Here is a 24,102-nt window from a genome sequence, read left to right as displayed (position 1 = left end):
ATTTTCAGAAATTTGCCCCCCTTGAGGGAGCTGAGGCCCCCCCAAAATTTTGTACTTTTTAACCGATTATTGCACAGCAAAGTCATGAGGAACTTTTTTGTTCAGCTACGAAAAAAATTAGATCTTTGCAGAAAAATTTCGATCAGGAACACAGGGGGGTTCAGGAGAGGGCATTTTTCGAAAATTTTGATGTAAAATCACACTACAGCTCAAACTAATTGTCCTACAAACTTAAGAATTTGCACAAATATCCTTCAAACATGCTAGACGCGCACTAAGAACGGATTTTGAGATATTTTGTCTCTAAGGGTTTCAAAGGATGAAAAAGGATCCTATTAAGTAAGGTTATGAACATGGTAAGGTGAGTGCCATATTATGGAAATTAGATAATTTATTTATTGACATGTGATATTCTAACATATGTTGTAATCATTGGAAATAACAAAATAATATGATAGAAATTCAAAAAAGAACATCTGTTCTATTATTGCTTTCTACCTGATTCCACTCAACCTCAATAATATTGTTCTGATAATTGATAAATATGTTATTATAATATTATTATTATTAATATTAATATGATAATAGTATTGTTTTGATAATCGATTATTATTAATATAATAATAGCATTGTTTTGGTAATCAATAAATTTTTTTCACAAACTCTGTATATATGGTGAATGTGAAACAGCTGCATCAAAGAAATTATCTCAAAAACATATGTTTAGGAAAACCATAGTTTTGAACTTCGTTCTCCTGATGCAATGTATAGGCCTACACGTGGCATGGATTATTAATTTTTCAGCTAGAACAGTTTTTTGAGTCTACAGTTTTATCAATGCTGTATCGGCAATATGAAAACGCATGCAGTTGATATGTCTTTAAATAAAGGTGTTGATACTCACATGAATTAATTATTCTCTACCATTTTTATTTAATTACAATTCCAAAATTATTCGAGCCATGATAGAATGATTGACTCACTGTACAGTCAGTCGAAAATTTTAATATTGAAATGAGGGGTATTTTGGCTAGCTGAACAAAAAATAAGATCTTATGCACCTTTTCGATATTTCCTCAAATGGAAAATGAGTTTTGTGGGTTGTCGAAACTCCCTCTGAAAGGGAAACTATTCAACTTATCCTATCTTTTAGTAAAATAACAATGGTTATCGAAAATCATAAAATACCTTTTTGTTCAACTACCTAAAAAACTTAGATCTAGGCAGAAAAATTCCAACTGGGTTAATAGGGTGTCCAGGGGGGGGGAATCTTTCAAAATTTTTCATTTAAAATCACATTACAGCCCATCTGCTTGGCCTAGAAACTTGAAATTTTTCACAAATATCCTTCATACCTACTAAGAATGTATTTCAAGGTATTTTGCCTCTAAGAATAAAATTACAAAGAAACAAAGAAAGGATCGATCCCATCGATCGCAACCGGCTGCTGGGATGTATTCAGACTTCGCGCGCTCTCGGCTACTGTCGGGGGTCTTCGGTAGCTACGATGTATTCAGGCTTCGTGCGTTCTCGGCTACTGTCGGGGGTTTCCGGTAGCTGCTATGTATTCAGGCTTCGCGCGTTCTCGGCAACTTTCGGGGATCTTCGGTAGCTGCGTTCCCTCCTCACAACGCTCAACAATTACTACAGCTGTAACGAAAATTTGCGCATTTCCGGATTTGATATATTATTGTTTTAAAACTGTGTTATTCTTATTGTCAGTGATCGTATTTTTATAGTGATTGTTTTTTCAGTGTTTTTCAAGTAATTGTAAGTTGGTTGTGAGGATATATAGAAAATGTTATACAAGTGATGAAATTGGAGAGAATTCTTCTCAGTTGTCTACTTTTTGTATGTGAGCTCAGAGGAAAATTTTCAACTGGAATGAACTGGCTCAACTGGAATCACATATTCTGGGTTCATAACATAACACATGATTAGAGTTTGTTAATACCATTTTGTTTACAATATTTCAGTCTGTATTTTGTAAGTTTTCTGCAAGTTGGTGAGTGGATGAATATAGGCTAAAAAGAGTAAGTAATTCCTTTATTCAACCCATAACTAGCGGATTTATTTAATACGTATTTTTAACATAATGGAAGTGATTGAACTCGAAGTCAATGACTTACCAGCTCCTTCCAATTCAAATGTACTGATGGATGTTGATGACCAATTTTTTCAGTCATCAATGAACTCAAAGCCTTCAACTAGGAAAAAAAACTTAAGAATAGGAAAAGATTTACCAATGCAACTAGGAAAAAACAGTTGAAAGAGGCCTCAAAAATTAACAAGAAAAATAAGTCAAATGAAGATTCTCTAGCTGTAGTGAACTGTTGTAGCGAAACGATTTCTCCCGAAATGGAAGATGTGGAAATGATTGAAATTAATGGCTTACCGATCCCTCATAGAGTTCATAGTATTCCTGGTGATGGAGCCTGTCTTTTTTCAGCATTATCATATGCTATGTATGGATGTATTTCTCATTCCCGTAGGGTGCGTGCTGAGATTGTTACACATGCTTCTACCAACTGGGAAAGGCTGCACATTTACTCCATGAACCAAGAGTGTCAGCCTTACCAAAGTTTGGAGGAATACATTCCAACCATGTCCATGCCCTACACATATGGGACTTCATTTGAGTTGGAAGTGGCTAAAGATATATATCCTTTTCAATTTGAAGTGTATATAAATTGTATTAATACTGGGAATCATACATATGGAAATGCACCCAAAGTGAGAAGGTTGAAATTTATGGGGGAATTAACACAAGGTCATTTTGATGTGTATGTGCCATATACACAACAACCTGCCACCAATAATGCCTTGAGTAATCTTCAATCTGAGAACGACTGTTCTTCAGTCAAGTTTCAAAACAATTGCAATGTGACTGTACTTGAGGATGTTGATGACCATTTATTTCACACTTCTATACACTCAGAGCCTTCAACTCCCCCCCAAAAAGGTAAAAGTAGGGCAACATTTACTGATGCCACTAGGAAAAAACAATTAGAAGAGGCCTCACAAACTTTTAGAAGAAATAAGTCGAATGCCAGTCAAAAATCATCTGCTGAAAATAATTCAGCTGGAGAAAAGACAAGTTCAAGACATCAACGGATTTGGAAAAAAATAGAAGATTCTGGATTTGATTACAATTCTGAATTAAATTAATTACGAATGTGAAAATTCAGTTCTACTAGGGCGAATGACAAATGTCTGCAAGTTTTGCCAAGGGCTAAAGTGAAAAGATGAATCAGCAGGGATGTGTTGTAGTTCTGGTAAAGTGCAACTTCCTACACTTTTGCCGTTACAAGAGCCATTGAACAGTCTTATTACAGGCGACCATCCTGAACATAAACATTTCATCGACAGAGTCAGAAAATACAATGGCTGTTTTCAAATGACCTCATTTGGAGCAAAACAAGTTTCAGAAGTAAATTTCATGCCAACTTTCAAAGTACAAGGCCAAGTGTACCACAGGATAGGTAGTTTGATCCCATCAAAACCAGAAGAGGCCAAATTCCTTCAAATCTTTTCTGTCGGTGAAGACAATACAGAGGTTGATTTGAGATGCAAGAATTTCCCTGAGGTGAAGCAGTCATTGGTGGAACAGCTTCAAACTATGTTGCACAGGAGTAATGCCTATATCAGGGAATTGAAGTCCACTATTAAACGAATGCCATCAGGAGATAATTTTGAGGTGGTAATTCATGCTGATAGAAAACCAATGGATGCTCATGTTGGTCGTTTTAACTGTCCAGTTGCTAATGAAGTAGCTGTAGTCATGGTTGGACAACAATTTGAAAGAAGAGACATTGTACTACAAAGTAACAACAACAAGTTACAACGAATAAGTGAACTGCACAGGGCCTATGACACATTGCAATACCCACTACTCTTTTGCTATGGTGAAGATGGCTATCAAATTTGTATCTATCAGTGTGATCCTGTCTCAAAAAAACCTCTTGAGAAGAAGGTTTCTGCATCCAGTTTCTATGCCCATCGAATTATGATGAGGTTGGGGGAAACAATCACATTCTTTTTTTCCGTGCTCTTTTTAGCCAGTACTTGGTAGACATGTATGCCAAGATTGAAACTGAACGATTAAATTTCATTCGTTTTAATCAGAAAAAGTTGAGAGCAGAAAGCTATATCCATTTGCAGGATGCTGTTGGAGGACAGGATGCTGTTGCATCAGATCTTGGACAGATGGTGATACTTCCTTCATCATTTACTGGAGGTCCTCGATATATGCATGAGCGCACTCAAGATGCTCTTACCTATGTGAGATATTATGGTTGCCCTGACTTATTTATTACATTCACTTGTAATCCCAAATGGACCGAAATTCAGGAGCAGCTATTCCAAGGACAGAAGCCACATGACCGGCATGACTTGATAGCTAGAGTTTTTCACTTGAAAGTCAAAAAGTTCATGTCACTTCTGATTAAAGGATGTTTGTTTGGAAAAGTCAAGTGTTACATGTATTCAGTGGAGTGGCAAAAAAGAGGATTACCTCACATTCATATTTTACTTTGGCTTCAGCAAAGGATCTCTCCAAATGATATTGATAAAGTAATACATGCTGAAATACCTGATCCTGACACTAACCCACTGCTTCATGAGATAGTCAAGAAAAATATGATACATGGACCCTGAGGAAGCTTTAATCGAAGTTCCCCTTGCATGAAAAATGGATCATATAGCAAGAGATATCCAAGGCCAACTCTGAAAGAGACCCAAACAGGTGAAGATGGCTACCCACAATATCGACAGCGATCAACTGCTGATGGTGGAAAAACAGTTGAAATTAATGGGACTCCTGTTGACAACCGTTGGGTGGTCCCATACAACCCTATTCTTCTTCGTGTTTTCAATGGACATATCAACATTGAGTTTTGCAGCTCAGTGAAATCCATTAAATATGTTTGCAAGTACATAAACAAAGGAAGTGATCAGGCTGCATTCACTTTGACAAATGCACATGATGAAGTATCTATGTATGAAAGTGGAAGATATATTAGCAGTTCGGAGGCTGTATGGAGAATTTTTGGCTTCCCCATATATGAAAGGTATCCACCTGTTGTTCATTTGGCTGTGCATCTTGAAAATGGTCAACGTGTATATTTCACTGCTGATAATATTGCAGATAAAGTTTCAAACCCTCCAAGCACCACTCTCATGGAATTTTAAAAACTCTGTCAAACAGATGACTTCGCTCAGAGTCTTCTTTATGTTGATGTACCATCATATTATGTATGGGCTAATGGAAAATTCACTAGAAGGAAGAAAGGTGAATCAATAGAAGGATGGCCAGGAATAAAAAAAGATTCTGCACTTGGAAGAGTTTACACTGTCCACCCAAACAACACTGAATGCTACTACCTCCGCATGTTACTTCATGTAGTACATGGACCGACATTATTTTCTGATTTGAAGACTGTAGATGGTGTTCTCTACCCATCCTTCCAGCTTGCCTGTAAAACACGTGGTTTGCTAGAAGATGACAAACAATGGGTTCAAACATTGCAGGAGGCTACAGTTTCTGAATCTCCACAGAAGCTTAGAGAGCTGTTTGTTGTCATGTTGGTGTTTTGTCAGGTATCTGATCCTGCTAAACTATGGGACGAGTTCAAGCTTCATTTCAGCAAGGATATTCTACACAGGCTGGAAAAATACTTCCCAGAAAATAATGAAGTATCTGTTGAGGCCTGTAATCAATGTCTGATCTTGATTGAAGATGCCCTGTTGAGACTTGGAGGTCACAACCTGCAACAATTCAACCTTCCTCAGCCAACACGAACTGAAAATATTGTAGAAAACCCAGAGTATATGAGGGAATTGGACTACAACACTGCTGAGCTTACTTCTTTTGTTGAGAAAAATGAAAAAAGGTTGACCTAAAACCAGCAAGCAGTCTATGAGTCTGTAATTGATAGCATTGCTTCAGACAGAAGTAAAGTCTTCGTTTTGGATGCTCCAGGTGGTACTGGTAAAACGTTTATAATAAATTTGGTATTGGCTAAAATAAGAAGTTCGAGATCCATTGCTATAGCAATAGCATCTTCAGGAATTGCTGCTACTTTGTTGGAAGGAGGCAGAACAGCACATTCTGCTCTAAAACTGCCTTTGAATCTCTTACAAACAAATACGCCCACATGTAACATTTTGTAACATTTCAAAACAAAGTAACATGGCTAAGGTAATGAGAGATTGTAAATTGATTGTGTGGGATGAGAGTACAATGGCTCACAAAAGAGCATTTGAGGCACTCGACCGAACCCTTAAGGATATCAGAGGCAATAATGATATCATGGGAGGAGTCACAGTTTTATTGGCTGGTGATTTCCGTCAAACTCTTCCAATTATTCCCAGAGGGACCAGAGCAGATGAAGTCCAAGCATGTGTCAAATCCTCTCCATTGTGGCCATATGTAAGTAAAATGCCCCTGAGTACAAACATGAGAGTTTTTCTAGGAGACAATGCATCAGCCAATCATTTTCGTCATCACTCCTCTCATTAGGGGATGGTAACTTCCCAGAATCAGATGGGAAAGTAATACTTGAGGAAAATTTGGGTTCTGTTGTAACAAATTTACCAGTTCTCATGACAAAGATTTATCCAGATGTTGAAAATATTAGAGACAAGCCTATGGAATGGTTACGTGAGAGAGCCATTCTCAGCCCACATAATGACAAGGTGTTTGAAATTAATGAGATGATTTTGAAATCTTTTGACAACATTGAAATGGAATACAAGTCAATTGATTCTGTCTTGGAAAATGACCATGCAGTTCATTTCCCCATAGAGTTCCTGAACACCTTGGAACCACCCGGTTTGCCATCCCATAGCCTACATTTAAAAATTGGAGCTCCTATAATATTGCTGCGAAATTTAAACCCACCAAAATTGTGTAATGGGACTAGGCTTCAGATAACAGCCCTACACAAAAAATTATAGAGGCAACAGTTTTCACAGGCTGTGCAACAGGGGAGTCTGCCTTCATTCCTAGAGTGCCTCTGATTCCATCTGACTACCAGATTCCCTTCAAAAGGCTCCAGTTTCCAGTGAAGTTGAGCTTTGCTATGACCATCAATAAGTCTCAAGGACAAACTCTCAAAATTGCTGGCATAGATTTGAGAGAAGACTGTTTTTCACATGGGCAACTCTATGTAGCTTGCTCGCAGGTCAGCAGTCCTGAGAGTTTGGTATTCTTGGCACCTGACAACAAAACTTCAAACGTTGTCTACAAAGAAGTTCTAAAGTAATTTTATGAGGATCTTTGGATGGCAGTAGGCTAGGGACAGCAAAACAAAACTTCCCGATGTACAATGACATGGCAGTCTGTAGGCTAGGGGACCTGCCAAAACAAAACTTCCCGATGTACAATGACATGGCAGTAGGCTAGGGGACCTGTCAAATCAAAACTCCCCGATGTACAATGACATGACAGTAGGCTAGGTGACCTGCCAAAACAAAACTCATCACAGTTATAAATATGTAAATAGATGGTCTCTATGTTTGCCGGCCTCCCCGTGGCGAGACTGGATAGCCATATTTCAATAGAAAATATGGTGAACTGATGGACAAACACATTATTAGTTCAGTTTTTGCATACCTATAAAATTGTAGGATGGGGAGGAACAAACTATGTTCACCTCGACCCCCTTATAAAAGTGCAAAAACTAATAATCAAAATCATCAAGCAGAAGCCACCTCTTTATCCGTCAGACAAGCTTTATAATGCGTTTGGTGTGATTGATGCAAGACAACTCTACTCCATAGAAATTATTTGCAGACCACACAAAAACCCAGAAAGCTTTCAAAACAGAAACCATTGTCATAACACAAGGAATAGAAGCCTTCTCATCACGAACGTTGCAAGGAAGGCAACATATCAACAACACTTCAACCACCTAGCACCAAAACTCCACAATCTACTACCTGTGCACATCAAGATAATAGGAATGAACTCAAGAAAATTTAAATCCGCCATCAAAAACTGGATCACAACAACTGGAAGGCATAATATGAAAAACATAAATTTCGAACAATATGTAAGCTCACATTCTCAGGGGTTATTGGCACCCCCACTCTAAACTTAATGTATTACTATTACACCTGCTCTAGAACATGGGTTTCCCATAGTTGAGTGGGTTAATTTCCGAAAAAATGCAATTTATTTATATTTGTAATAAATTTCATAAATTGTATTTCTGAATATTGTGTACATTTTATTGATTAGATTGCTTATTTGTATATTAATGATAATAAAATGTATTATTATTCATTGTATAATAAATTAGTAAATTAAGGATCTTCCTGCAAAATTTCAAGTTAGTATTCAGACGTGATGCATCATTCCCCTACATGAATATGCAGATTATTTTATTCAATTTACCAAAAATAACTCAACTAAAAGTTATTATTAGTTATGATAATAAAGTGACAGAACTCAAATCTTGTTATTTAGAAACCTTCCTCAACTTAATGCCAACCTTACAAAATTGGACTGGGTATTAATATTAGTTACCAATTTTAACCATCTGTTTCGAAGAGGTAGTATCTCTAGATTATAGTTCTACTAGCAAGAACCCGTGCTTCGCAAGGATCTACTTTAAAACTTGACAAAATACCCCTCATTTCAATATTAAAATTTTCGACTGACTGTACAGTGAGTCAATCATTCTATCAAGGCTTGAATAATTTTGAAATTTTAATTAAATAAAAATGGTAGAGAATAATTATCATGTAGATATCAACACCTTTATCTAAAGACATATTAACTGCATGCGTTTTCATATTGCCGATACAGCATTGATAAAACTGTAGACGTTTATTTAGCAGTCTCAAAAAACTGTTCTAGCTGAAAAATTAATCATACATGCCACGTGTGGGCTTAAACATTGCATCAGGAAAACGACGCTCAAAACTATGGTTTTCCTAAACATATGTTTTTGAGATAATTTCTTTGCTGCAGCTGATTCACATTCACCATTAAATTATACAGAGTTTGTGAAAATAAAAATATTTATTGATTACCAAAACAATACTATTATTATATTAATGATAATAATTAATTATTAAAACAATACTTTTATTATATCAATAATAATAATATTAGGCTATTAAACATATCTATCAATTATCACAACAATATTATGAGTTTGAGTGGAATCAGGTAGAAAGCAATAATAGAACAGATTCTTTTTTGAATTTCTATCATATTATTTTGTTATTTCCAATGATTACAACATATGTTAGAATATCACATGTCAATAAATAAATTATCTCATTTCCATATGGCACTCACCTTACCATGTTCATAACCTTACTTAATAGGATCCTTTTTCATCCTTTGAAAACCTTAGAAGCAAAATATCTCAAAATCCGTTCTTAGTGCGCGTCTAGCATGTTTGAAGAATATTTGTGCAAAGTTTCAAGTCTGTAGGACAATTAGTTTTAGCTGTAGTGTGATTTTACATCAAAATTTTCGAAAAATGCCCTCTCCTAGACCCCACTGTGCTCCTGATCAAAATTTTTCTGCATTGATCTAATTTTTTTTCGAAGCTGAACAAAAAAGTTCCTCATGACTTTGCTGTGCAATGAGCGGTTAAAAAGTACAAAATTTTGGGGGGGCCCCAGCTCCCTTAGGGGGGCAAATTTCTGAAAATCCTTTCTTAGTGGATGCTTTCAGGCTACCATAAACAATCGTGCAAAATTTCAAGTTTTTAGGCTCAGTAGTTTGGGCTGTGGTGTGATTTCAGTCTGTCGGGGCTTAGCCTTTTATAAGTATATATTATATTATAGAGAAGAGAAGAAGAGATTTATTAACATACTAGAAGGTAACCCGTGCTTCGCAAGGGTCTTTCTTAAAACTTGACGAAATGAAATCTAGAATTCAAAATAGGCCTATGTACAGTGAGTCAGTCATTCTATCAGGGCTCGAATAATTTTGAAATTTTAATTAAATAAAAATTGAAGAATAAAATTTCTTTATGTAAATAACACCTCCATTGAAAGACATATTAACTGCATGCGTTTTCATATTGCCGATACAGCATTGATGAAACTGTAGACGTTTATTTAGCATTTGTCTCAAAAATTGTTCTAGCTGAAAAATTAATAATAAATTTATGCCACGTGTAGGCCTAAATCAGGAAAACGAAGTTTCAAAACTATGTTTTTCAGGTAGAAAGCAATATAGTAACAGATGTTCCTTTTTTAATTTCGACCATATGATTTGGTGATTTTTCAATGAAATCGAATGTACCATTAATGAAATTTAAACATTAATTCTGAAAAATGTAGAAGGAAAATTAAAATTTGGGCTTCCAGGTGCACGAGATTGATATTTTTAGAATTTATGTGCAAAATTTGGAGATCTATATCATTCCCGTTTTTCCGGTATGCAATCCTCAAGTTGACATGTTTTGATGCGAACAAACAAACACAACCCTACTCTCTCTTATTATATAGATGGTATGTACATTTTACATGAACATTCGTCCACTTTGATGAGTTCAAAATTCCCACACCGACCGGGAAAACAACGAGCACGAATGTTCACTGCTTGCCGAATACCAAACATCCATCCACACTACTCGTGATTCGGCGAGTATGCTAGGTGTTCGCCGAATGCCGCATGTCTGGAGCCGGCTTAAAGAGCCCTCGATACCCAATATCTGAGTGCATCTGCTAAAAAAGTTTTATGGTTGAAGGATAAAAAGAAAAATCTGGTGTGGTGCACTCACACAACTTTCCTTGCCGTTATGAAAATTGATCAACTGACGCTAGTGTTCCCGCGCATCTCAAGTCCACTTTTCTAAGATCTGAGCCAGCTGGTGACAGGACAATAACGCTGGAGAAACACAAAGTCTGCTATCTCTTCATAGTGAATGATTTAATAGAATCAATAGTTGCCAACAGTTTGCAATTGAATAATCCTAATTTCGAGCTTATTTTCAATTTTAGGTGAAAATGTTCCTGAACATTGATTGTAGAGATTTTCATGCTTAATCTTTTCCTATTGATTTTTTTTGTTTAAATTGTATCTGAAGCATGATAACTGGAAATCTAAAATCAAACTTTGCATAGATGGTGCAGTGCTCCTGAAATTTTTACAGAAATGAGACTTGTGGCAGTTGATAGAGCTTATCAATGACTAGTTATGAATTTGATCAAAATCGTTGGAGCCGTTTTTGAGAAAATCGCGAAAAACCCTGTTTTTGACATTTTCGCCATTTTAGCCGCCATCTTGAATTGCATTTGATGGAAATTGTTCGTGTCGGATCCTTATAGTGTAAGGACCTTAAGTCCAAATTTCAAGTCATTCCGTCAATTGGGAGATGAGATATCGTGTACACAGACGCACATACACTCATACACACACACACACACACACACACACATACAGACCAATACCCAAAAACCACTTTTTTGGACTCAGGGGACCTTGAAACGTATAGCAATTTTGAAATTGGGCTACCTTAATTTTTTTCGGAAAGCAATACTTTCCTTACCTATGGTAATAGGACAAGGAAAGTAAAAAATAACTTTTTTGATGACATGCATATTGTCCAAATTTCAAGTGTGCTAAAATAGCTGATCATATAACTTTTAATTATTTGTGTTTATTATCCAAGAATAAACAATTTCTAATAATATCAACATATTGCCATTTGAAAGTATAAACTCAAGACCCCCATTAGAACATAAATTAAAATTGAAAAAGTTGAAAATTGAGTATAAGGCATTTAAATGGATCGAGAACTACGTATCAAAAAGACTACCGTATGTGGAGATTGACCACCATAACAACTTCACCACTACCAACAAATCTTCACTTCGCCCAGTGACCAGAGGTGTACCCCAGGGTCCATACTGGGCCCTCTGCTCTTCCTGGTGTACCTAAATAATTTTCCAAAGGAACTACAGAGTGAGAAAAAATGCATCTTGTTTGCGGATGACACCACAATACTTGTCCCGTCTAAGAAGACCACACCAATGACAAATATAATCGAACCGACAATAGAGGAAGTAACCTCAATATGCAATAGACTACAACCAACTATGAACAAAAACAAAACAGTGCACATAAAATTCACACCTACAGGAAATAGCGCAGGCAGAAACGGAACATATAGATGACAACATAATGACAAAAAGTTCCACAAAATTCCTTGGCATACTAATAGACAGCCACCTGACATGGCAGCACCATAATATATAGACCACCTTAGTAAGAATTATCCTTAGCAGCCTATGTGATCCGAAGAATACAACACATCTCAGATGAAGGCACTGCCTTTATTGCCTATCACTCACTATTCGCATCGCACCTTCGTTATGGCATTGTGGCATGGGGTTCAACAGCACAAACAAACCTTGAAAGAATACTGAGAATCCAGAAAAGAGCAATAAGAACAGTACAAGGAGTGGATAGGATTGAGCACTGCAGAGACCTATTCAAGAGCAGCAAAATCCTGACAGCCATATCGCTCTATATTTTGGAATCAATGGTGCAAGCAAGGAACACAAATTCCACACTGAGATCGGATCTTCACAGTTACAACCTGCGAAACCAACACAACCTAAATCTACCTCAACACCGACTAAGAAAATATAGCAGATCCCCAACATATGCAGGGTCTTTTTTCTACAACTTGCTACCTGAAAACCTGAAATCAATCACAAGAAATAGAGTTTTCATAAAACAGCTCAGAGGATATTTGTCTGACCGGCCATACTACTACATAAATGAATATGTAGATGAACACACCTACATACGCAGGAGATAATCCTTATAATCATGATGACTCCTTCAGCCACAGGACTGCTGAGAAGACCGATGAAGTAAAAGTATTACTAAAGTCAACATAATTGAACAGAATCTTTTAGGTTATTTAGACAAATTGAAATCTACCCAATGTGAGATTCTCACTCTGTCGTGGTCGACGACAGCATTTACGCACAAACGAAAACCCAACTTCAAGGTTTCTTTATCTTTTAGGTCGAGTTAATATTTTACAGCTGGCTATACGTCAGTTTATGAATTTCGGGTATGAGATATTTTGATTTTCCACAGACGCACTCCTTCAGCGAGTTTTCCCAGGAATAATACCTAGTGCAATCGAATTTTTATATCATAAACCTACTAGGTTCCAAATTTCGTGAAAATCGTTAGAGCCGTTTTCGAGATCCGTTGGACATAAATAACGAGATATAAAAATAATAAGATAAATATAAAAATATATACAGAAATTGCTCGCTTAATATAATAGGATTGAGGATTGATTTTGTTTTAGAATCTGTTGATTCTCCCAGATTAAGCGTAATTTAATATTCCAAGGCTCATGTTTGTACGAGCGTTAATGCCGCGGCACGGCAACGCTGAACCAAGTTGTACAAAGCGTTGTTGGCGCGCACTATGGAAGTACCATTGTCCAGTTAACGCGATGCTAAAAACGCCGCGGCATTAGTGCTTGTACAACTTGGGCCTATCAGAAATAATTAAAAATACTTCTTCTTGTTCTTTTGGTTTCTATTCGTTTTGGAAGTTGGCCAGCATGCTTGCCATTCAGTCTCGGTTTGTTGACTTTACTCTATTCAATGGGCGTAGTAAATCCAGGCTCTCAGATTATGCAATCAATAGACTCACCATAAGAATCTATTAAATCTTGGCTCTCATAAGAATCTATCACCATATAAGAATTACCTACCTTAATTTGCCTCCATTTAGCTGAGAACCTCTTCATTGAGCTCCTCCAAAGTAGGCCTATTCTCCGACTGGACATTATTGTATTTCAAATGCATCCAACCTCTCCATTACAACCCCATACAGTAGCACAGATATACATAATACCGCAACAAACGCTTTGATCCACAAGCCCAACGATTTGTGCTTAATCTTATTAATCTCATAATAAATGATGACTTTTAAATAGTTTTTAATACTTGATAAAGGACTCTGAGCTGAAAACATGGAACTTTAAATTATAGACTATTCCTATGATGGTCTCACGGTTTGGTCCAAATGTGAAAGCTCGATGTGCAAACCTCCATCTGGTTCTGAGGCCCAGCTCTCACATCTCGAATGCAAACCTTTATTAGACATTATATCTCATCATCAATTTTATGACAATGATATAATGCCTCTATCACAATAATAAGAATGTTAGGTAACTTATAGTTTATACTTTAAATCACTCATTTCACATTTGTAATCAGTGAATCTCTTCTGATTCCTAACGAAAATATAGCAATTTATTTCTATAAATAGGAGTTTACTTCAGTATTTTTAATAATGAATCTTTTCAATTGAATTATAATGTATATTACAAATCTCTCAGCTTCTGAGAAACAGTATTGACTATTATAAAGAACAAATTTTTTACATAATATAATGCTTCAATATAAGTTCAACTTTTACAACAAATTAATAATATTCTAGAGGATATTTTAAAATTGAATTCCTCCTAATGCATTTAATGATTTTCTTTGTAGAATCGTAGCCCGCAGTAGCCACAAGTATGGTTTCCCGGCTTATCCTAGAACAGAGAAAAGTTTCTATGAACTTCCCCCAGAACCATTCAAAAATAAAAACTGCTGCTCTTCTAATAAACATTAAATTATAACACTATATATAGATTACTGGATAAATAACTATACTGAATGTAGTGTACATTAGTGATAACGACAACTTTTCAATAGCTGCCAAAGTAGTCTAGTATAAAATATATATTTATAGAAAGTGTCTAGGATGTTAACACAAGAGGAAATATGTTTCCAAAAAAATATTCCCAAGGTTAATTATATTAGAAACAAACCCAAAGGCATTATTGGTAATATTGTTTTCAAATATTGAAAGCTTGGAATGACCAGATGTGTATTTTTTGAATGACCAAGTTATTAAAAAACGGTTTGACAAGTAAGTGGAGGAATAATAATGATTTTATTGACCGAGCGAAGTGAGATCTAAGATTCAAGTCGACGGTTTGGCATTTCTCTTAAGCTGGGTTTACACCAAAGTTTATTTATTTATTGATAAACATACATCATAAAGTTATAAACAAAATGTTAATAACATAATCCTTATATATTCTATTAGATTGATCGAAACTTGACAAACACATATGTTCATCATGTGTATGATAAGATATGTTCAATCTAATAGAATCTATAAGGATTAAGTTATTAACATTTTGTTATTAACTTTGGTGTGAACGCAGCTTAAATGTTTACATGTTTATATGTTGCGCATTTACGGTGAAGCGCGGTAATAGATTTTCATGAAATTTGACAGGTATATTCCTTTTTTAATTGCGCGTCGACGTATACACAAGATTTTTGGAAATTTTGCATTTCAAGGATAATATAAAAGGAAAAAGGAGCCTCCATCATATGCCAATATTACAGTAAAAATCAGACTATAGAATTATTCATCATAGATCAGCTGACAAGTTATTACACAGATGTGTGGAGAAGCCAGTCTATTGCTATATTTCCTTAAGGTCTATAGTTTCAATCAGGTACTTGTAGATGAGAATACTGCGTGTGAGGTCTACTGTTCACAGAACTACTAGTATTTTTCTAAATAAGTATCGCATGATATATTCATAAAACATATTTACATTACTAGTATTATCTTGCTAAGCACTCATTGGCTGAAGCTTATGTCTTGTTCTTCTTTTGAACAGCTGAAGAAAATTAAATCGTTTGTTTAAGGAATTATATTTCGTGGTCATGCTATATTTATGTTCTAGAAGCTCACTTCAGCATCGGCTAGCGAGCATATGAACGTGTTCTTGTGTTTCATCAATTACACAAATATTACAGGAGGGTAAAAGTAATCTCAGAAAAAAATATTTCATTTCAAAGTGTAATACTGATTTTTCCATCTTTTCATTAATGGTGTGATTGGTTGCATATTATTTTATCCCCAGTCAAAATTGTATTATTATTCTATGAACAAGTTGCGATGAAAGTGTACTTAATTCTCAAGATATATATTATGAGTAAGAAAACATTTAATACAGAAATGAATATGACCGAGCACTGCTAATTCATTCTTCAGATGTTCACATCCTTTAAGAGAATTTACTAGAAGAATTCTATCCGTTGTCGGTGTAGGCCCATATTCTTGATGACTAATGTTCAAATACTAACAATAAAATCCTACATCCACAATAACGCCATTCAATAGAGTTCACTTTTTTTGAATTGATAGAACTTTACTTGAAAAAGTTCAATCACCCTTAAGGCTGTGCAAAAGACAAAACAAATTTTCACTGGAGATATTTCTATCAAGGATTTCGATTTGAATACTATCAAGCTATTGAAATGGAAGTTTTCTCAGGATTCTTTTTTCCGATCATTAATTTTTGAGATGAGCGCCTTAAGTTTAAATTTTTGAAACAGATCATTTCAAATTCGGTAAGAGATAAATCCATACAATTTTGAGGATAAGTTCTTCGTGGAATTGTTGATTGGATAAAACAATAATTCAATGAAAATACCAGCTTACGAGAGTTATGAAACTTACCAAAAATAACTCAACTACTAAAAGTTATTTTTGATAAATCGAATAACTTTCCCAGAAAATGATATTTCCATTAAATTATTGTTTTATTTAATCAATACTATAACCTCAAAAGTTAATGAATTTATCTCTTACCGAATTTGAAATGATCTGTCCCAAAAATTTAAACTTAGGCTCTCATATCTCAAAAAGTGATGATCGGAGAAAAAAATCTGAGAAAACGTTTTCTTTTTGATAGCTTGATAGAATAAAATCTGAAAACTATGAAAAATATCACCAGTATAAAGATTTTTTTAGCCTTTTTCACAGCCTTTATTTTCCCATGTGAAAAATATACACAATTGAAACTCACAATTGCCCATACAAACTCTCAACCAGAAAGAAAAAGCACAGGTCTACGTCAAAATTCAATAGAATTATCAAGATTCTATTTGACAATGATTGAAAAACGCTGAAAATTAGCATTAGAAATTGCCTAATCTATAAGCCTTGTGGAAAATAATAGCATACGGTATTGAAGAGTCTTGATTATTCAAGTTTAAAAATCTGGTGTAATGATAGAGAGTTCACAACCTTTTCGTTTGTCTATGTTGGTTGGGAGGTGGAGACACTTCCCGCAAATTCTAGTCTAGCTCCCAATGATTCTTAGGATATACTCATACTGGCGCTACTCAAATACCCATACTCAATAATCAGTCACTCGGAGACGCAGCATGTGCTCCAATGTTGACACTCAGACTATGCGATTCCAGTATCGGCTACTCAACGATTGGGCGACCAAGTCGCTTGGCTACTTGACATGCTGGACGCCAAGAGACCGATTATTTTTAATAGAGTAAGGTGTTGAAAATGAATTAGTTTAAACGCTTAATAATGAAGTTTGTTGTAAAAGTAGACAAATTTCGCAAATTATACAGTAATTATCAACTTGAAGATCACGAAAAAGCTTGATATAAATAAGCCGTTAATTACAATTCAAGTCAGTCGAACGGCTACTGGCATCTGGAGTGGTGGAAATGAGCATGACAAGAAACTAAATTCCGATGGACTATTCATGACTCTGATTGTACGATTTGAGTATCGCCAGTGTGAGTAGAGCCTTATAGCACAACTTAGATGTTCCATAAAAAAGGAGAAATCGCAGGTAGAGGAAGTTGAACACTTCAACAACTCACCAGATTGATGTAGACTTTTGGATGACCAAGTGGGCCACCTCCATCACAAGAAACGATCCTGTCCTTCTTCTTCTCGGGTGGAATCTCATCGATTAGCTTAACAGCAAAGTTTGGATTGACATGCTTTGGTCTGTCAATGAATCGTGCTAAACGGTAGTCATTTTTGTCCCATTCCTGAAAAAAAACATTGTTTACTACCAAGTTTCAATAATTAATTTTTTCAAAATAATTAAACAACATTTCTGTTACAAATACTTTGATTTTTTATTACAACATAACTGAACTGCGTCATCCTCATATTAAAATGAATGAATGGTTGTCCTATATTAAATACAGAAAATCCATTATGCAACATGGAAATTAATGGATAAATCACAACCTTTGCAGATGACACTGTCCTACTGTTCTCTGAACCGACTTGGGAGATGACCTGGAGAGAAGCTGAGACTGGACTACAGAGGTTGTCTCACTGGTTGAATGGAAATCTGCTTACATTAAACTATGTAAGCAGAAATCTTCTTTTTGACATTATCGGCGACTCAACATGGACAGCCAACAGGAGATGAGATAATAATGAAGAATCAACGTAATAACACTTCATACACAGTTCACAAGAAACGGTCACAGAAATAACTGGGAATTACAATGAACTCTTTTCTGCGCTGGGATCATCATCTCAATGAATTAAGAGGGAGACTGAGGAAGACCATCTACAGATTCAGGATCCTGAGGACACTGAGGTCGACAAGGGATGTCTAAGAGTTATCTACTTTTCTGTAGCACAGACCCTCATGCTGTATGGAATTGTAGGATGGGGAGGGACAAACTTCTTACACATCGAACCGCTCTTCAGGGTAAAGAAGCTGATCATGAGGGTCATCAACCAGAAGCCTCCTCCACGCTATTCATCAGACCAGCTATTCAATGAGTTCAACGTGAAGGATTCAATACAGCTTTACTCCTAGGAGATACTATGCAGATTACACAAGAACCCAACAACATTTTAAACCAGAAACCACAACCACAACATCAGATACTTCTCATCCTTTGGTGATGCAAGGGAGGCACTATACCAGAGACATTTCAATCAATTAGCACCAAAATTATATAATCTACTTCCTGCAAACTTTAAACAGATTAATCATCCTAGAATGTTCAAAACAATAGTACACGATTGGTTGATGAGCAATGGAAGACAGAAAATAGAAAACATTATTTCAAACAACTCATATTTTCAATTAACCACCTAATGACTAAACACTAATTACTAATCCGCAAAAAACAAACAAACAAAACCTACTCTAGAACATGGTACGCCATACTGGAGTAGGTCAATTTCCACACAGAAAACACTAAACATGGTAGAGCACATTATGAGCACATTATAAGAAATTCTTATTGGAACTAACTATTGTATGTAATTGTAAACAATCTAATATTTTCTGTAATTGATGTAGTAGTTTTAGTTTTTTCTGGAAAATGAACATTTATTTATTTATTTTGGCTTCTAATTCAAAATGTATTCATCTTCAAAAAAGTTATATATTAATTACTCACTTATTGAAATTCATTGGATATTTGACAATATTAATAAGTAGACTATACTTATTAATAAGTAGACTATAGAAGATTGCACATTACAGTCATCTAGATGAATAATTTTACCCTACTCCCGTAACAATTGATGTTGCCGTGAAAAAGTTATTAGCATTACAAATAGTCCAGTCAAATGGTCGTTTTTCAGGAAACAGCCCCAAAAAAAAATTTTATCGACGGTTCTATATGTATTTTGGGGCGCTGAATTCGAATCTGAAATTTGCTGACACGCCAGAGGGCGGCTTCACCCCCAAAACCCCCCAAAATTTCGGACTTTTTCAATTTTCCCATTTTATCTCGTGAACCTTGAGTTTTTCAAGAAAAATCATTCTCGACAAAATTAAGGAGAATAAAATTTCCAATAAATTGAGTCGTCGCGCAGGATTCTTCCATTTTTGGTTTCGGAGCTACGAATTTTCAAAAAAAGGGGTATTTTTAAGGGGTTTTCAAAATTATGAAAACCTACCACTTCTACCCTATACAAAATTGAAAGAACAATTCATTATGAACAGGATTTTCAATTTTCGAATTTACAGTAAAATCGCAGAAAAAATGAGAAAATGGAAATTATATTTTTTTCAATTAGCTGTAACTTTTGAACGGTATTGAAATCAGGAAAACGATTCATGGGAGCGGAAAGAGGAGAAAATTCTCTACAACATCGACTACTTTTTCGATTTTTTATCTAAAGTGTTTCACAAGATATGCAACTTTGAATATGCGAAAAAATTTTGATCCGTCGATCATTTCCAAAGTCTCGTATATTCAAAGTTGCGTATCTTGTGAAACACTTTAGATAAAAAATCGAAAAGTAGTCGATGTTACAGCTAATTGAAAAAATGATAATTTCAATTTTCTGATTTTTTCTGCGATTTTACTGTTAATCAAGAGTCTCTAAAACGAGTAAGATACATGATAGCAACTTGCGATTGGTCTCAAATGGAAGAGAATTACATGTTCTATAAGCTACGTTGCCTTAAACCCATCTTGCATGACTTGTTATTATCGAAAAACTGTCGAGACTGTGAAAATGAGGAAAATATCGCATATATTTATTGATTTTTTGAATCAAACTTATCTTACCTCACGATTATATTTTTACAAAATTCATTTACCTCTCATGAAAGAGGAGATTCTGTTCTTCAAATTAAGACCAAGTACCATTTTTTATCATTCCGGGTTACCGAGAGACACAATTTTGAATATAGAAATTGGCCATTTTTCTGTGTATTTAGGAAAGTGGATTTTTTCATCAAATTTCAATTATGATACATGATTTTGAATCGCCTTGACGAGCTGAGAAGAATGAGCTGTAGTATGAGGAGATCGAGGAGATCTGATCATTCTGTCAAAAGTTATAAGTGTTTAAAGTTTGATCCTTGACGTATCCTTATGACGTACCCCCTACTAGGAAATACTGAAATTAAATGTTTCTAACGGGTAATTCTCATAGAAAATAACCCGCGTGAGATTATTTTTTTGTTAGAAAGGCCTTGGAAAGGTATTATAATGGAAAATATTTGTATTTTGGCTGTAGGACATGCTTTTCTTTTTTGGGTATATTTCCCCTCACCCCACTACTAAATTCTAAAATTCCTGAGGAATCCTGTTCATAATGAATTGTTCTTTCACGTGATGTGTGGTTTATTATCTATACTAGAAAAATATCCATTTTGTATAGGGTAGAAGTGGTAGGTTTGCATAATTTTGAAAACCCCTTAAAAAATACCCCTTTTTTGAAAATTCGTAGCTCCGGAACCAAAAATGGTAGAATCCTGCGCGACGACTCAATTTATTTGAAATTTTATTCTCCTTAATTTTGTCGAGAATGATTTTTCTTGAGAAACTCAAGGTTCACGAGATAAAATGGGAAAATTGAAGAAAGTCCGAAATTTTGGGGGGTTTTGGGGGTGAAGCCGCCCTTTGGCGTGTCAGAAAATTTCAGATTCGAATTCAGCGCCACAAAATACATATAGAACCGTCGAGAAAAATTCTTTCGGGGCTGTTTCCTGAAAAACGACCATTTGACTGGACTAAAAAGTAATTTGTAATTTACTAGAAATATAATCATTGATAATGACAAGTGTTGTATTTTTCAAAACTAGGAGCTATGATTCATACAATAAGACCCGTATAAATTGTTAGGTAGCTAAGAGCTACTAGAGGCATCTGTGCCTGCAATCTAGGACATCAGCAAGGCACCAGGAATTGTGGCCGGGCAGGTGAAGAAATGATGCCCCGCGACCCACTCGGACACTTTGTGTCCCACACATGGCCGAGCCTGCTATCCTAAATGTAAAGCTTTGTTTACATCAAAGTTGAAAAAAAAATATTGCAAAAAAAGTTATTTACAAAAAAGTTATATTTTGTTAGTAGAAAACAACTTGTAGTTCTCAAATGTAGAGCAACAAAAGCTGCCAATTTTCCCCCAGAGATCATAGTCGGCGTGGACTTGTAGCGGGTAAACATTTTGTTTGCATCAATCTTAGTGTTTCCCACACTGAGTGAGGAAAAATAGATAAAAACAAGGTTTTATAAAAGTTGACAACTAAACGTTGCTGTGCTTTTTTTTATTAAATGGCTGCTAACAAACTGCTGCAATTTTTTAAAAAGTCTGGTGTGAAAGGGCCTTGATCCTACATTGGTCGACATGAGAAATCACGCAAACGGTGAGTGCAAAGCAAATCGGTTGTTTTTACCAATATTTTCAAATCACCTCGCAAGTGTTTTTCAGGGAAAATATAAGATAGACCAAGCTTCTCTCAAAAGAGTATAAATACATAGAATAGGTACTTCAGGATCTTATGAGAGTGTTTACAGGTTCGCAGCAAACAAAAGTGTAAACATTCCCACCATAAGCAACAGAAGAATTATTATATTTGCTATGAGCACCAAGGTGAAGTGAATTAAAAAACTTTGGAAACACCCGTAATGGAGTTTTCTCCAGTTTAATTCCACAATTTTACACGCGGAGGATGGGGATGCTGCATTGTAATCGCCAAATAACTGTTATTGTCTCTTCAACTGTAAAAATAACAGTGAAAGTAGTAAGCTCTTCTATGTATTTCCTATTACCAAACATTAATAATTTATTAGTTTGATGAAGAAAATAGGGTAGCTTTCAATAAAAAATAGAGAATAATATGCATAAATGTAGTTTCACTTCTACCCAAACATCGAATCTTCCAAATCAACTAATGCTGACAGATTAATGATATACGTTAATGTATAACACTTGTTTTTTTATAGACCAAATTTATGGTGTTTCGGCTGATAGCTTAGTGGGCGTTTCATGATTCAGGGTGATAGAGCTGAGTTTGAAGAGCTTCAGATGATTGGAGCGAGAAAGGTAAAAAAATGTTCGCAGCGCTCACCTGTCGACCAACGGAGGGTTGATAAAAAATAGATTCTGATAGCTAATGACCATGGGTTGGCTACATTGAGTTAAGAGTACGGCTCAAGCAATTATAAACTATTAACGTGCATAATATAATGTAGATAAGCTGTAGTATTTTACTGTGTATTATGTTAGGCTATAGACCTATTATAGTCTATAACATATAAACAACAATGACTACAGTGTTGTAGCTAAGTAATTATTGAATCTTGAGATTGCAATAATTGAAATGAAAATCTATACTCTATCAGTAAAAAATTAAGATGTGAAGATATAGTAGCACACTTGAGTTTTAAATTAAAAAAATAACATACACATCAAGTTTTAAGACACACTGTAAATGTTTTATAGGTTATAAAAAGGTCAAATCACCTGTCCCGTGTGTGTTACTTTTTCCTCTGGGACCCAGTCATCACTGCTAGGTTTTGAAGAAAACTTCATAGAGCTTATTTTCTTGCACTGATTCCAATTATTGAATAGATGACATCTACTCCTAAAATTATTTAAAGCCATCTTCCTTCAGTGTGCTTGAGTCGAAATTTGATTAGGTTAAGTTAAGTTGTGTTTGTGTCTAAGATCTGTGTGGGGCGTTCCGATACTTTCTGGTATCGATATTTGCTTTTGCTTTCGATACAGGTGGTATCGATATTGGAAGATGCGATACTTTAAACGGTGTACACGGTGTACACGTACGTTTGCCTCGGGTGAGCATGTGTATGGGCTTGCATTCGCACGTGTGGACACTGTTCGCTGAGGCATGTGGGCGAACCGGAACCCTGTCGGTATTTTGGCGTGCTCAAAGGCGCCTCGGGCGAGCATTGAATGTACGTGTGGACGCGATTTTGCCATACGGGTGAGGCAAAACGTAAACATTGAAGGCGTCATAACCTAATTCCAATGAATTAGGTTAATGAATGACAAATCAAATTGTGATCCAATAACTAATTGTGAATTGTAGGATTTTTGTAATTTTGTAGGATATGTGGATTGTCAAATATTTAAATAGAAACATGCATGGAGTATATAATTCGTATCATGATTAACAAATTTAGAACTGCATAATTTAAGTGAAAAAAGCTTCTCTACAGGGTTCCTAAAAGAAAGTATAGCTCAAATATTATTTTACTGTGGCTATCAAATCATCTTGTGTTTGTTTCATGTTATCAATCAGAGTTGTTAATTAAAATTGTAATCTTCAATATGATATTATACGTTTTAGATAGCTAGGCTATCTATAGAGAGATTTATTAACTTTGAACTAGTATTCCCTTGAAGGTAAATCTTGGAGCTAATCTTTTGGAGAATCTTGTTTTGTCATGTGTATGAGCAGAGTTAGTTTAAAATGGGCAGCAATTTAGTATTTGATTCAATTTATGGCTAATTTCCTTAAAGAAGAC

The 24,102-nt window shown here is 35.4% G+C and overlaps 1 protein-coding gene across 1 annotated transcript; it reads right to left on the bottom strand.

Moving 5' to 3' along the window:
* Positions 1 to 14,281: 14,281 nt before the first annotated feature.
* On the bottom strand, positions 14,282 to 23,322 carry LOC111059632 (NADH dehydrogenase [ubiquinone] iron-sulfur protein 6, mitochondrial). Its single transcript, XM_022347269.2, has 3 exons — positions 23,078 to 23,322; positions 17,713 to 17,886; positions 14,282 to 14,546 (listed from the first exon to the last, which is right to left on the bottom strand). The coding sequence occupies exons 1-3, from the start codon at positions 23,216 to 23,218 to the stop codon at positions 14,484 to 14,486; spliced, it is 378 nt and encodes a 125-aa protein (XP_022202961.1). The 5' UTR covers positions 23,219 to 23,322; the 3' UTR covers positions 14,282 to 14,483.
* Positions 23,323 to 24,102: the final 780 nt, after the last annotated feature.

Source organism: Nilaparvata lugens, chromosome 3 (assembly GCF_014356525.2).
Source record: "Nilaparvata lugens isolate BPH chromosome 3, ASM1435652v1, whole genome shotgun sequence".
NCBI classification, from domain to species: domain Eukaryota; kingdom Metazoa; phylum Arthropoda; class Insecta; order Hemiptera; family Delphacidae; genus Nilaparvata; species Nilaparvata lugens.
This window is presented reverse-complemented; position numbering and strand designations above follow the sequence as displayed.